General features: G+C 40.9%; 1 protein-coding gene across 1 annotated transcript; it reads right to left on the minus strand.

The window, feature by feature from the left end:
* Positions 1-5,036: 5,036 nt before the first annotated feature.
* Positions 5,037-6,292, minus strand: LOC147903259 (thylakoid lumenal protein (Mog1/PsbP/DUF1795-like photosystem II reaction center PsbP family protein)). Its single transcript, XM_087372558.1, has one exon. The coding sequence runs from the start codon at positions 6,234-6,236 to the stop codon at positions 5,430-5,432; it is 807 nt and encodes a 268-aa protein (XP_087228684.1). The 5' UTR covers positions 6,237-6,292; the 3' UTR covers positions 5,037-5,429.
* Between the last annotated feature and the right edge of the window lie 6,522 nt (positions 6,293-12,814).

The following is a 12,814-nucleotide window of genomic DNA, read 5'->3' on the forward strand; positions in this document are numbered from 1 at the left end:
GTATCCTTTGGCCACAAGTCGGGCTTTGTGCTTATCCAGAGTGCCATCAGAAGAATACTTGGTCTTGTAGATCCATTTGACACCAATAATGGAACGCCGTTGTGGGCGAGGTACTAACTCCCAAGTGCCATTCCGCTTAATGGAATCGAACTCCAGTTCCATGGCCTGCTTCCAATGGGGCTGAGAGAGGACTTCCCTGACATTCAAAGGCTTTGTGTCTTTGAGGGTCCGGGTCATCAAGGAATAGTTAACCTAAAGTGGAACTACCTCCAAAACCTTTTCCTTATTGCGATGGGATTGTCGAGGTCCATCCTCCTCTCGAAGCCATGAGGGAGGAATATTAGTGGCAGCTGAGTCACGAAGAGTCTCAATCAACCAACGAGGAACCTTTTGAGAACCAAACCCAGAACTATCCCCAGCGTCGTGGAGAGGTGGTGAATCATCTAGATCACTATCAGGAGACTCTTGGGAGAAGACTCAGGAACTACCGGAGCAGGGGATATTGAGAGCATAGAATCATCACAACCATCATCCTTGGGTGCTGGAAAAAGAGATGGGGTATGATCAATGACAAAAGATGGAAGTTGCTCATCAAAAATAGCATCCCTGTTGAGAATAATCTCCTTTTTGGAAGGGTCATACAATCGATAACCTGTAGATTGGGAATTGTATCTGACAAAGATCGTGAGTAGACTTTACATCTAACTTCCCCGTTTGCTTCCTGGGAATGTGTACGAAGGCATCACATCCAAATATGCAGAAATAGAGAACATCAGGCTTCTTGCGACAGTGGCTTCAACCAATAAGAGCCGAGGAACTTCCCGGTGAGTAAGCATGGACTCAGACATCTCTACCACGGTACAATTGTTGCATTCAACAACACCTACTTCAGAGGTCATGCCAGTGTTGGCAAACTCGTCAAATGCCTTTCGTCACACAAAACTCCTCATATGGATGAGAACAAAATCCACCACCTTTGTCCAACAGAAGAGCTTTTACATGAAAGTTAGATTCATTCTCAACTAAGGCACACCATTTCCGAAAGCGAGAATATGCCAAAGAAGTATATCCACATAAACCGACTGAAGTCATTGACCAGTAGCATGAAGTAGAGAGCCCCACCAAGACTGGCAACAAACATCGGTCCACAGAGATCAACATGGACCAACTCTAACGGACTGGAAATCCCAAAGTCTTTCAACCCAACTACAAAAGGACTCATATTCCAGGATGCCCCGCTATCAATGATTCAATCTCGACATCTGTGGCTTGGAGAGACAAAACCCCCTCTCCAACAAAGGATGTAAGAGAATCAAGCATTTCAATATGCACAAAAGCGAGAGTGATAGCAACAGAGGAAGATCCTGACCCTCTGGAGGAACCGGAGCCTTTGTTGTTAGCCCGATGCAGGCACTGCCTCCAGTAATGTCCCTTTTCGCTGCAATGATTACACAACCTTTCCGCCTTCAATGCCTCTTTCTCAACTTCAATCCTCGTATCAGGGGAATGACATCCTTGAAACTTGCTCGACTACCGAGCTTCCAAGGCATTGGAGCCGCCGCTATGGGTTCAAGTTTGAAACCGATCCTCTTGATCCAACACCATAGGCACTAATTCTTCCAAGGTGAGAGTACTCATCTTGCCACTCGTAATCAAGAAAGAATAAAAAGAATTTGATCCATGGCCTGCATCATATCTTCTTTCAGCTTCAAGGTCATGGCCTCGAGGCGATCTTCATTGGATGTTTCGGCAGAGTCCTTTGATTTACCTTTTTTCGAGCGCTTATCTCGTGTATTTGATCTGGCATCATCACTGCTAGTGTCTGAATCTCATCAAGCATCATTGCCCTGTATGGGTTGAAGTGGTTGATTTTCCAAATTACATGAGAACAGAGCTTCCAGGCTTAGCCATGACATTGGGACAAGTGATCTGTCCCCCTCGTCCCACAGGTAATAAAAACCGTTTTTGCATCTTATGGGATACTAATAGACCAACCCCCTCTGCTATTGCAGTTGAGATTGAGGGTGTTAATTTGGGAAAGAAATATTTCACTTTAAAATGGGGCATTTTTGCTGGAGCTTGTTTCTCTTATCACAAGTTTGGGCACCTAGCTTCTGAGTGTACTATTGAGATGGGACAACAAATTAATGGCCATATCTTCAAATGAGATCTCATTTCCTACCTGAAGTATCTACCAAGCTTGCTGAATCTCCTTTCCATAGCTCAAGTGACACCATGTGAGAACTGCAACGATGCAGAGCAACAAGGGAGAGAAAACAACACTCTCACTAGAAAGAAAGAGATCTCAGGAAAAACCTCCTCAACTGCTGGAGAAAAACCATCCACTGGTGACTGCCCACCTATGCATTGAGATGATGAAATTGGGGGAGGAGCCCTTGGCCCCCGGTGCCCTAAACTGACCCATGCAGGATTAGGCCGACTGGGCAATGTAGGGGGGTCAAGCGCAGGGTACGGACGAGTGACCCGCAGCACGCATCAACCTCTCCTCACATGCATAACCAAGGCCCTCACCCTGGTACCCCCGTGACAGTCTGCCGTGGGCTTGGCTAACACTTTGAAGTTTGGAGGCTCTTGGACCTCTACATTACCAAAGGCGCTCAGAGATGCAGGTTCTCTTGGCATTGTTCCAAATGTTTCTGTCACTCAGCTTTCTATTGATTGCTGCATTTACAGTGATGGTGCCGAAGCCACTGTTTGACCGTCTCGCAATGCTTGGGATCATAGTAAATCCGTTTGTATCTGTTGGTGACTTGATGCCGGATTCAGATGACGTTGGGTGGGAAGGCTTTGACCCACGTTCACTGAGTTTCCACTCCAGGTCGTGGATCACGTTGTTGAGCTCATCCTTGCTCGGTTTTGTCTCCACGTTACCCTTCCTGTTGAAACCATATCGACAGATAATCTCGGTGATGTCTTCTCTAGCAGTAGGGAATGCATTGGTGCAAGCTTTGATGTAATTCGACGCCCTGTCGCTCAAATCGCGTGCAGGATCAAGCGTTTCCGACCTGGCTGGGAAGTTCCGCGGTGCTTGTATGGTTTGTGGAGGCAATCTCGATAAAGTGGGCTTCCTCATTCTCTCTTGAATAGATTTGCCATGCTTTCTATTTGATTGCCTTACACCACACAAAAAGCGTAAAGCAACGCGAGATCGCCACTTACTGGATAAGTCCGACGAATAAGTCGAAATTGGAGTCTTCCTGCATCAATTTGATCGTCCTCAAACATGTGTAAAAGCTGAATATCTTCCGCTTGTGCAAATGGAAGATTCTCCATATTCCTTTGATCCAATTCAGAGGGACAGAGAGTCGGAGAAACAAAGAGAGAGAGAGAGAGAGAGAGAGAGAGAGAGAGGAAATCGAAACGTCAAGCCAATGGTTGATAATTGAAACGCCGTCTCCATATCTCGCCCAAGCCTTCATATGACACGTGGCTATTTCTCTTCTCCAAGCTGCCATGTGTCATGCTTTTGTCCATGGTTAATAGGTAGTAGGTCACATCAAAAAGTACATTGCAATGAGGGGAGGGTACTTATATAGTACCTCCTTATCCCCTTTGACCTTTCTCCCGAGTACTAATTATCCTAACCCCCACTAACTAGTTGAAAACACTTGCGCTAACCGCACTAACAGCCTGAAGTACTTTAACCAGCGGATGACTCAAAGACAAGTAATGAGTTGTAGGTGATTGCACAATCTGAAGTATTTGAACCACAAGTGACTTCAGCTACAACAAGAGATGCCTGAGACCTTACTTGAACCAAAGGTGACTCGTACAGAAAAAGAGATGTCTGACACGAAGGCAAAAACCTTAAATGAGCAGCCATAGATATACTTAACCCACTCAAAATTTGTGGAGCAATGGTTCAGCTAGGCCTGTCCATCTTGAAGTTTTAAAAGAAAATAATAAACATGGCACATGATGGTATACACAAGACCTGTATATATCTAAATGAATCCAGGAACATGCCCAAACTCATCCTCTGAAAACACAACACATTGGGCAGTTTCAATCTCATGACAGTCACAAGGTTGAAAACTATATACTCCATCACGCAGAGCAAAGGCTAGCTCATATCATCAGCACCCAATGATGGGTGTAGACCATAGTATAAACACAGCTCTCAAAGAATACATGCCCACACACCCACAGGTACTTGAGCATCCAATCTAGTGAGCACTCCGGAGGTGAAGGGCATATTTAGCCATGACAAAGCATAGCACTAAAGGAAAAGACTAATAAAAAAGAACTTCATCAAGTTGCATATGCCTGTGAAGACTATATAATTTCATTTTAGTCTCTCTCCAAAATAAACATTTCTACTCACCACTAATGATAGAATTTATCTCAATATCAGCAAGCCCAACATGCACTAAAACCTCACAAAGTGAAATGAATGCCCTCTTAACACAATATCTAGATGAATCCAGGAACATGCCCAGACTCATCGTCTAAAAAAGCGACACATAGCGCAGTTTCAGTTGCATGACAGTCCAAACGTTGAAAAAAATTAAAACTCCATCATGCAGAGCAGGGACTAGCTACACCTGCAAAGACCAACTCCGATCTGAGCAAGAAATTCATCATATCATTGCCTTGTCATCAATAAAGTTAAAAACTCTGAAATATGGTCACCTTGCTGCCCGGATCACCCCGTTGTTTTCATAAGCACAACTTCAAACTGGGTAAGAAAATATAACAAGAATAGATGTGACAACTTTCATCCCACAAATTTGAAAGAAAGCAACGGTGTACAAACTTCGATTCTGTACAGTTCAAACCCCAAGACAGGCACAGAGACAGAGCATGTCAAGAAACAACAGTACTATCTTCGGCATTATGTGGCACATCAGCAAACAAAGCGCAAATTATAGATAAAATCGTACATATCGTACTGCAGTTGGGGAATGTCAGAGAGGAGAAAAGCCAAACAGTGACCGATACAAACAAGTAAGAAGGTGAGACAAGCTCACAACAACGGGCATCCAAAACAGTCCGACCAAAAAAGCACACAAGCTTAATCTTAAAGGCAAGGAAACTAATCACGAAGTACTGCACGGTACAGTTCAAAATCAAACCATCTCGCTAAAATACGTGCTGGTAAAGTTGCAGGTCAACTTCCAAATGTAACTCTCGATTTGCCCACGCCTCTCCAACATGGAATGAAAGAATATCAGGCAGAACAGTATACGATTGAGTTGGCCCATCATTAATCTTTACCTCGATAAGTCACACTACAAGGGCATCCAACAACGCTCGAAAGAATCAAGCAGATAAGACCGTGAAACATGCACAAAGCACGAGGAAATGGCACGCGACCAACTCACAACTATGGTGGTTTTACCGTTCATATCCCTGTCATTTTTTTAAAGCTTGCGTTTTCCAGATGCCCTGACAGAAAGGGCTTATTCTCACAGGACGACTTCAAGAGGATTTGCGCCTACAGTCGTAAAAGACTCGTGAATATGCCGCAACATTGGCTCATCTTTAACCCAATCTTGCGCTGGCGCGTTTACAAAATGAGCATACAATTTGTTCTTCGCACAAGTAACAGAAATAAGGCTGTGCGCCACAGGGCTGTCGATCTCGTACTCATAGTACAGCTGGCCAGAAGAGGCGGTCTTGTCTGTGGCCTGAATGTTGTCCGCAGAAGCAATGATATCCTGTAGGTTCACGTCCGACAGGGCCAAATTGTTGAGTACGCTATCTCGTGGGGCGAGCCTGCGGAAGCCAGCGAGGAAAGTGAGGTAAACCTTCTCCTGCTTGCGGCGAGGGTTGTAAAACTCGCTGTCAGTACCGTTGGTTCCCTTCTCCACCTTGGATATGAGGCGTTCTTTCCAGCCATCGGGGACATCGTACACGTACTCAGCTGAGTCACGTTTGCTGGCGTTTCCACCATAGCCACCGTAGCTAGAGGCACTAGCAGCGGTGCCGAAGTATGTCTGGAAGGAGGAAGGGTCAGCAGAGGCGAGGGGAGGAGAGGAAGATGAGACGAGAAGGGCAGCAGCGAGGGCAGCGAGGCCAGAAGAGACGCAGGGGTTTTTGCGGGGAGGCAGGGAGGAAGAAGAAGCAGAGGCGGTGATGGAGGAGGAGGTAAAGCGTTTCGTAAGGCACCTTGGTGAAGGAGGAGGAGAAGAAGAAGAGGAGCTTGAAGAGTGGCAAAGTGGCGAAGAAGAAGAAGAAGAAGAAGGAGAAGAGGCGCTCAAGAGAGATGCCATTGCTATGGTGGGTGGTTTGTTGCTTGAGGACTCAGGAGGCACACTGTGTGTGTGTGCGTGTGCGTGTGCGTGTGTGTGTTGTGTGTCTCCAAATCCTATCCAGACTAGCCCAATCCCATATACTCGAATTTACGTATTCCAATAATTATTCAGCCATGGTTTTTCCTTTTCATGTAGTGCTCAAAATGCCCATGCCCTCGTACACTCTTTGCTTGAGTCAATTGTACCCTGTTCCTTTGGTTCCCACACTCTACTTCCCATCTTCTAAAATTGTATAGTCTCCGTAGCATTTTTCCCCTCAGTGACATTTTCATGATTTAGACCTTCTTGCTAGTTATTCAAAACTTTTGACCTTTTAAGCTCATCTATATGGTGATCAAGCCCTTTATCAATTGTGAGCATAATGATAACTTGAGTTCGCTCATCCTTCTCGACTTCGTCAACTTTTGTAGGATGTGGAGTTTTCTTCCAATTCACATAACGCCATAAACTCTTGAACATAAGCAAGTACTTGACTTGCATTTGCCAAGCGTGGAAACCTTCACCATTGAATTTCTCATTGGAGGCAATTTCTTTGGCCATTGATACAAAATGAAGCATAGTGTTCTACAAAATAAAGAAGTTAAGATAACACTTTGAAATGAACCGTTAGATTATGGCCAATAGGTCTTAGAGGTGACTAGTCAATGATAAGGTTGACCACACTTAAAAACCTTTGAGATAGGGTATTGCCACATGTCAATTAATAAGGGCCTTAGCCAACCTTTAGAAATATAAGAGCCTTAGGAAATCCACTTTATGTAAGGAAATAAAGAGAAGAGATTGTCGCAGCGTTGAAGAACTTGATGATATAGAATCCTTCCAGAAACCTACAAGCAAATATTCAAGCGGATGGCCAAACGAAGGCTTTAGGGAGACTCGCGATAGATGCAAGCAGCTATAGCACCACAAAGGGCACTCCACGATATCGGGTGGATTGAAGGATACGTCTTAGCAGCAACGAACCACATCATATACTCATTATCACATCTTCACAACACTTCCTTGCACAAGAGAATTGTGACTATGTAGAACCAGTGATTGTAGTGGTCGTAGAGAGATAGCCGATGATGAAATATGAAGGCGCCCTTCTGATAAGCACCCAAGCAAAAAAGTGCTTAGCAACACCAGCTACAACCTTCACAACAACAACAAGAAGGTTTTTGGCAATAGACAAACAAGAGGATAAGGGGTCTTGAACAAAATAGTCTCATCGAACAGATCCAATGGTAAAACAGCCGGTCTCTTGCATATTATGAGCATTAGCATACAATATAAAATTCTCTAGCAATCAGTCAATCGAAGGCTCCTAAAAAATCACTGTCAAATAAAGGGAGAAGCGATGAACCCGTGAACGACCTTCTGGAAAAACACCGATGGATGCAAGCATTACAGTGCATGCAGTAAGCTTTAAATAAATCTTTCACAACTTTTGACTATGCTTGAACCAAATGCTAGCCACCATAAAATTGTCATAGTAGTGTAGGGGTAGCCGAATAATAAAATCAGTGACGGTGAGATGAAAAGACGCCACTTAAATTTGCCTGGAAACCAACAACAAACAGTGGCTTATTCTTGATAAAGCCACTGAGGAGAAATGAGATTCGGCTAGAAAACTCGATACAACAGGCTATGGGAACAACACATGGGCAACAACCCTTTCACATAAAAATAGAGAATGAACCCTCTAATAGGTCTGGTGATAAATACCTAGGAGAACGTAGCCTAGTAGAGGCATTGAAATAGAAGGCTCTGACATCATGTCAAGAAAGGGGATGAGAGAGGAGAGAGCTAGAATCATGACGTGGGACAAGGGATAAGAGAAGAATGTAGAACCACAAGATCTAAGCCAAAGCATAAAGTGTCTACATTAGCTATCAACCTCACATTCAAAGCTCCTTGTGATCCACAAGGTCACCCAAGCCTCCATCATCCCCAATCCAAATCCTATCCAAGATCTACACCAACCAATCAAGCTGATGGAGATTTCTAGCCCTATAGACACCTTGATGTAATAATCTCAACATGTATGTATATATTAACTAAGAAAAAATACCAATTCTTGCAACATATTTTAGAAAATCCTAAATTCCATTCCGTAATGTAAAAAATTAAAGGATTTGAGCAAGACATTGTGTTGCACCCAACCTATTGCTTGAGCAACAAGTTGCGGTGCAATATGAAGAGACTTTGTTGATTTAAGCAAATAGTCGTGTTTCACTCTAGAGTGTTGCTTGAGCAACAGGTTTCATGCAACACAACCTAGAGACAACCTTTTGCATGCGAATATGTAAGATAAAATGTGTATTCAACAAAAGGGGTTCTTTTTTCTTAAGGAGTTACAGAATTTTTGCTTACATAAGGGGTTTTTGAATTTCCAAAGTGGAAATTTCCATACAGGGTACTTTTCTCATCCCAAAATTTGAATTAGGGGTGTATATAGGCTATGAAAGTCCATTGGTCCGTTTAAAAATACATGTTGAATGCACATGCTAGATGGGGTTTTTACATAGAGAACACCCTAGGTCTAGCAATGAGAGATGACCTTGTGCCAAAAATATGTAGTCTTGAAAATGACAATTGGTCATATTTGAATTGCAAAGTGTTTGATCCTACCCAACCTTATGAATCGAAAGTTGAGCCATGGGCATTGTCCCATATTCATGCCGAATATGGGCTTCATTGTTTTTAAAACGTTTCTTTTAGTTCTCAAACTACTATTTAAATAATTTACCAAAAGTGGGAGAACAGTATTAATTATTTGCAATATGCACTAATCCTTCAATCATTCATTGATTTTCATTCATATTCTTTATTTTGTTGTTTTATAATAATTATTATTTTTATTGTATTTTATTATTTCTAATACTTTTTAAATATATTAGAATTAGTTTAATTTAGTCTTATTTGTTATTTATTTGTATTTATCTTTATTTATTCTTATTTATATTCTTTTCTATATTTATTCTTACATCAACATAGCCATTTCATGCTCGCTTTATTTTAAAACACCATAGTAGCTAGCTCATTTATGCTAGCACAAATCTCTTGGGTATGTCGCATTAGAGGCAGTAGTAAATCTAACATCCAAATCATTTCAAATCTAGAGTTAACCTTGTGACTATCTAGCAAGCCTTGTACTCTTTTAAATGATGTGTGATTGCTTCTTGGAATGCTTTTACCAATGTGATACCACTTTTGTTGTTATCTGTCTAATGGGGTAATGCTCATAAGCATAAATCTCTGATGCCAATGCCTTCGGGGCTCTAACTTCTAGGGCTTGCTAATGTATGAGATGACACTCCTAGAGTGGTTTCCGCCGTTGATGGCAGTGACTCTAGACATTGCCTACCTTTTGCAACCTTCTCTTTGGTACCTTGAATGGTTTTTAAAAATTCCTACCTAGGACCTTTTGTTTGCCTTTATTATTTATAATGATAAGTGTCAAATGAAAAAATGATGCCAATAGTAAATGCGTAAACCACTTCTGCAAAATAGATATAAACGTCATATACTTAGGAATATAGACAACCATATGGATTCAAAGATAATTTAAAAAACATTTAAGGAGCAAATGAGAGCATGGGTTGAGAAGGGATTAGAGGAGGTATGGGAGGATTAGTGTGCTTGGTATGTGGGGTGGTTAGAAAAGGAGTGTAAAGGGGAGATTTCACGGGGTGTACATAAAAGAATAATTCATCATTGGAAAAGTATACGTGTGTGTGTGTGTGTGTGTGTGTGTGTGTAAAGAAATAAGTGTCTATGTGTGAGATACATTTACTAATCACAATGTGTGTGTGTGTGTGTGTGTGTGTGTGTGTGTCCCACCCCCCAACCAGAGGATAAGACCACATGTGGATAGTAAGCCCACCATGTGGAACTTAGTCCGACCTATTGACAACAAGTGAATAAAAGTTTATCTTTATGATACATGAAAAAATGAAAAAATCATGCCAATAGTAAATACGTAAACCACTTCCGTAAAATAGATATAAAAGTTAGTAAAAAATAAGGCGGATCACAAAATGACTAGGGATTATCCATGCTAAAGAATAATCCTATGTATGTAAATTAATTGGATGGCACTAGCCCGCCGGCCAAAGGCTGGTTGAAAAATCAAAGTGTGTGTTTAGATTAAAAAGTCCCATCAATAATTGTGCCATACAATTAATTCCATCGATTATATTAAAAGTAAAAAAAGGAAAACATTAAGGTAAACCACTAGTAAATACGTAAACCACTTCCATAAAATAGATATAAAAGTTAGTAAAAAATAAGACAAATCACAAAATAACTAGGGATTATCCATGCTAAAGAATAATCCTATGTATGTAAATTAACTGGATGGCACTAGCCCGCTGACCAAAGGCTAGTTGGAAAATCAAAGTGTGTGTTTAGATTAAAAAGTCCCATCAATAATTGCGCCATACAATTAATTCCATCAATTGGATAAAAAGTAAAAAAAGAAAAACATTAAGGAAAAAAAGTTTGAGACATCTAAGTTGAAAACTGCAACAACTAGAGTGTGCAAAATTTTCAACCAAAATTAAGAATTTTTAATAATATTGAGTTTGACAAACACAATATTGAAAAAAGATATCAAATCCTCAAGTAGTCTAGGTTCCAAGGTCACTATTCATCCAAACAAACTAGTTGTTAGAACATCATAGTTACGTTTGGGTAGACAAGTAATGCTTGTTTTTCCTAGCTTCTTATTGCTTTACCTAGGAATATAGACAGCCATATGGATTCTTAGATAATTAAAAAAAAGTTTAAGTCACAAGTGGAGTAAGGAGCGAATGAATGCATGGGTTGAGAAGGGATTAGAGGAGATATGGGAGAATCATGTCTAGGGTGGTTAAAAAGAGAGTGTAAAACGGAGATTTCACAGAGGGGGTACATAAAAGAATAATTTATAGTTAGGAAAGTATACATGTGTGTGTGTGTGTGTGTGTGTGTGTGAGAGAGAGAGAGAGAGAGAGAAGAAAATAAGTGTTTGTGTGTGCGAGAGACATTTATTGATCAAATTGTGTGTGTGTGTGTGTGTGTGTGTGTGTGTGTGTGTAAAAATGAGGGTCTAGGATCTAGGGTTTTCTGGGATCAATATTTTTATTTACACCCAACCTAAATAGATTGCTCAGAAAATAGGTTGATTTAAGCTAACCTTTTACTCAAACTTGGGTGAAAATTAACATGTTGCTTGATTCTTTAAAAAAAGGTTTATTAATGGAATACGTGTGAAGTGTGTTAGTCAAATCGAAGTAAAAATTAAAAACCTTGGTTTAGGGTTATAAATTTGATACTTGTTATTTGATGGAAGCGACCTCTTGTTTAATTTTTCTCATTTTCTTATATATTTTTCTAAAATCATGTAAAAGAGGGGTGTTGTATGGGAGCAATGAAGTCGTGACCTTTGGAAAAATATTGATCTTGATCCCCTGAGCATTTGCCATTTTTAGAAGCATAGGAAAATAAACTATATACATCATTCCAAACAGCTGGTGTATCTTTACACCACCTATAAATTGAATTCAACAAACTTACTCTAGTTAAGTCAATGTTAAAAGCTATATGTAAATTTTTTTATATTTTCACTATCAAGCACTTGAGAAAGCTGTGGAGGTGACTCGCACAATGTTAAAATTGATCTTAAATTTGGAGTTTATTAGATCATTGAGTGAAGGTGACTTCACAACTCCATTTAATGATGTAATAAATCCAAATGTTGCAATATAGATGAGAGATGTGAGGTGACTTTTGCTCTAATTGTGTGGAGGTGACCTATCTACTCTTACAAAGCCACTCAATTTTGGAGTTTAGCATGTGGCCATTGAGGAGGTGACCGTTCTAAAAAAAAGTCCAGACAAAGCAAGAAAGCTAAAAAAAGTTTGACTATTGTGTTTAATATAGTCTTTACTAAATTAAAGTGCAATGAGCCCATAATAGCATAAGTTCTTAAACCCCTCAAGGCTAGGAGAATGAAGAATACAACAGTTGATTCTAGTTAGGGATTAGTATTGAACCATATAAATTGCTTTAGATAGTGCATATATGTCCCAAGAGAACTAAAGCAATGGGAATAACCCCATCCACCTGTGTGTGTGTGTGTGTGTGTGTGTGTGTGTGTGTGTGTGTGTGTGTGTCTTTTGTCGATGTCGGTGGCAATGTTGTGCCTGGTGCGTACATGTTGGCGTGCGTGCATGCATGTGCGCACGCACATGCACACGCACAAGAGAGAGAGAGAGAGAAAGAGAGAGAGAGAGAGAGAGTTTTGCTATAGGACAACCAATTAGCAAGCAACAAATAACAAGGAGGGGGCACAAATGCAAAAAAATTAATGATCAGCAAACAAAGACGAGAGATGCAACAATGCAAAAAATTAACAATCTCTTGACCCGATTAATGATGGCAGGTCAGCATCAATGATGGCAACTAGGCGAGGAGGGCAAGACTAATTAGCATCAACCACAACAAGTTGGCACCAGCAACCACAGCAACAAATGGCCTAATTAGATGCAAGATCAACTTGACGCTACAAA

The sequence above is a fragment of the Dipteris shenzhenensis genome, chromosome 3, assembly GCF_047967505.1.
Source record: "Dipteris shenzhenensis isolate YYH24624 ecotype China chromosome 3, Dip_SZ_1.0, whole genome shotgun sequence".
In the NCBI taxonomy this organism is placed as follows: domain Eukaryota; kingdom Viridiplantae; phylum Streptophyta; class Polypodiopsida; order Gleicheniales; family Dipteridaceae; genus Dipteris; species Dipteris shenzhenensis.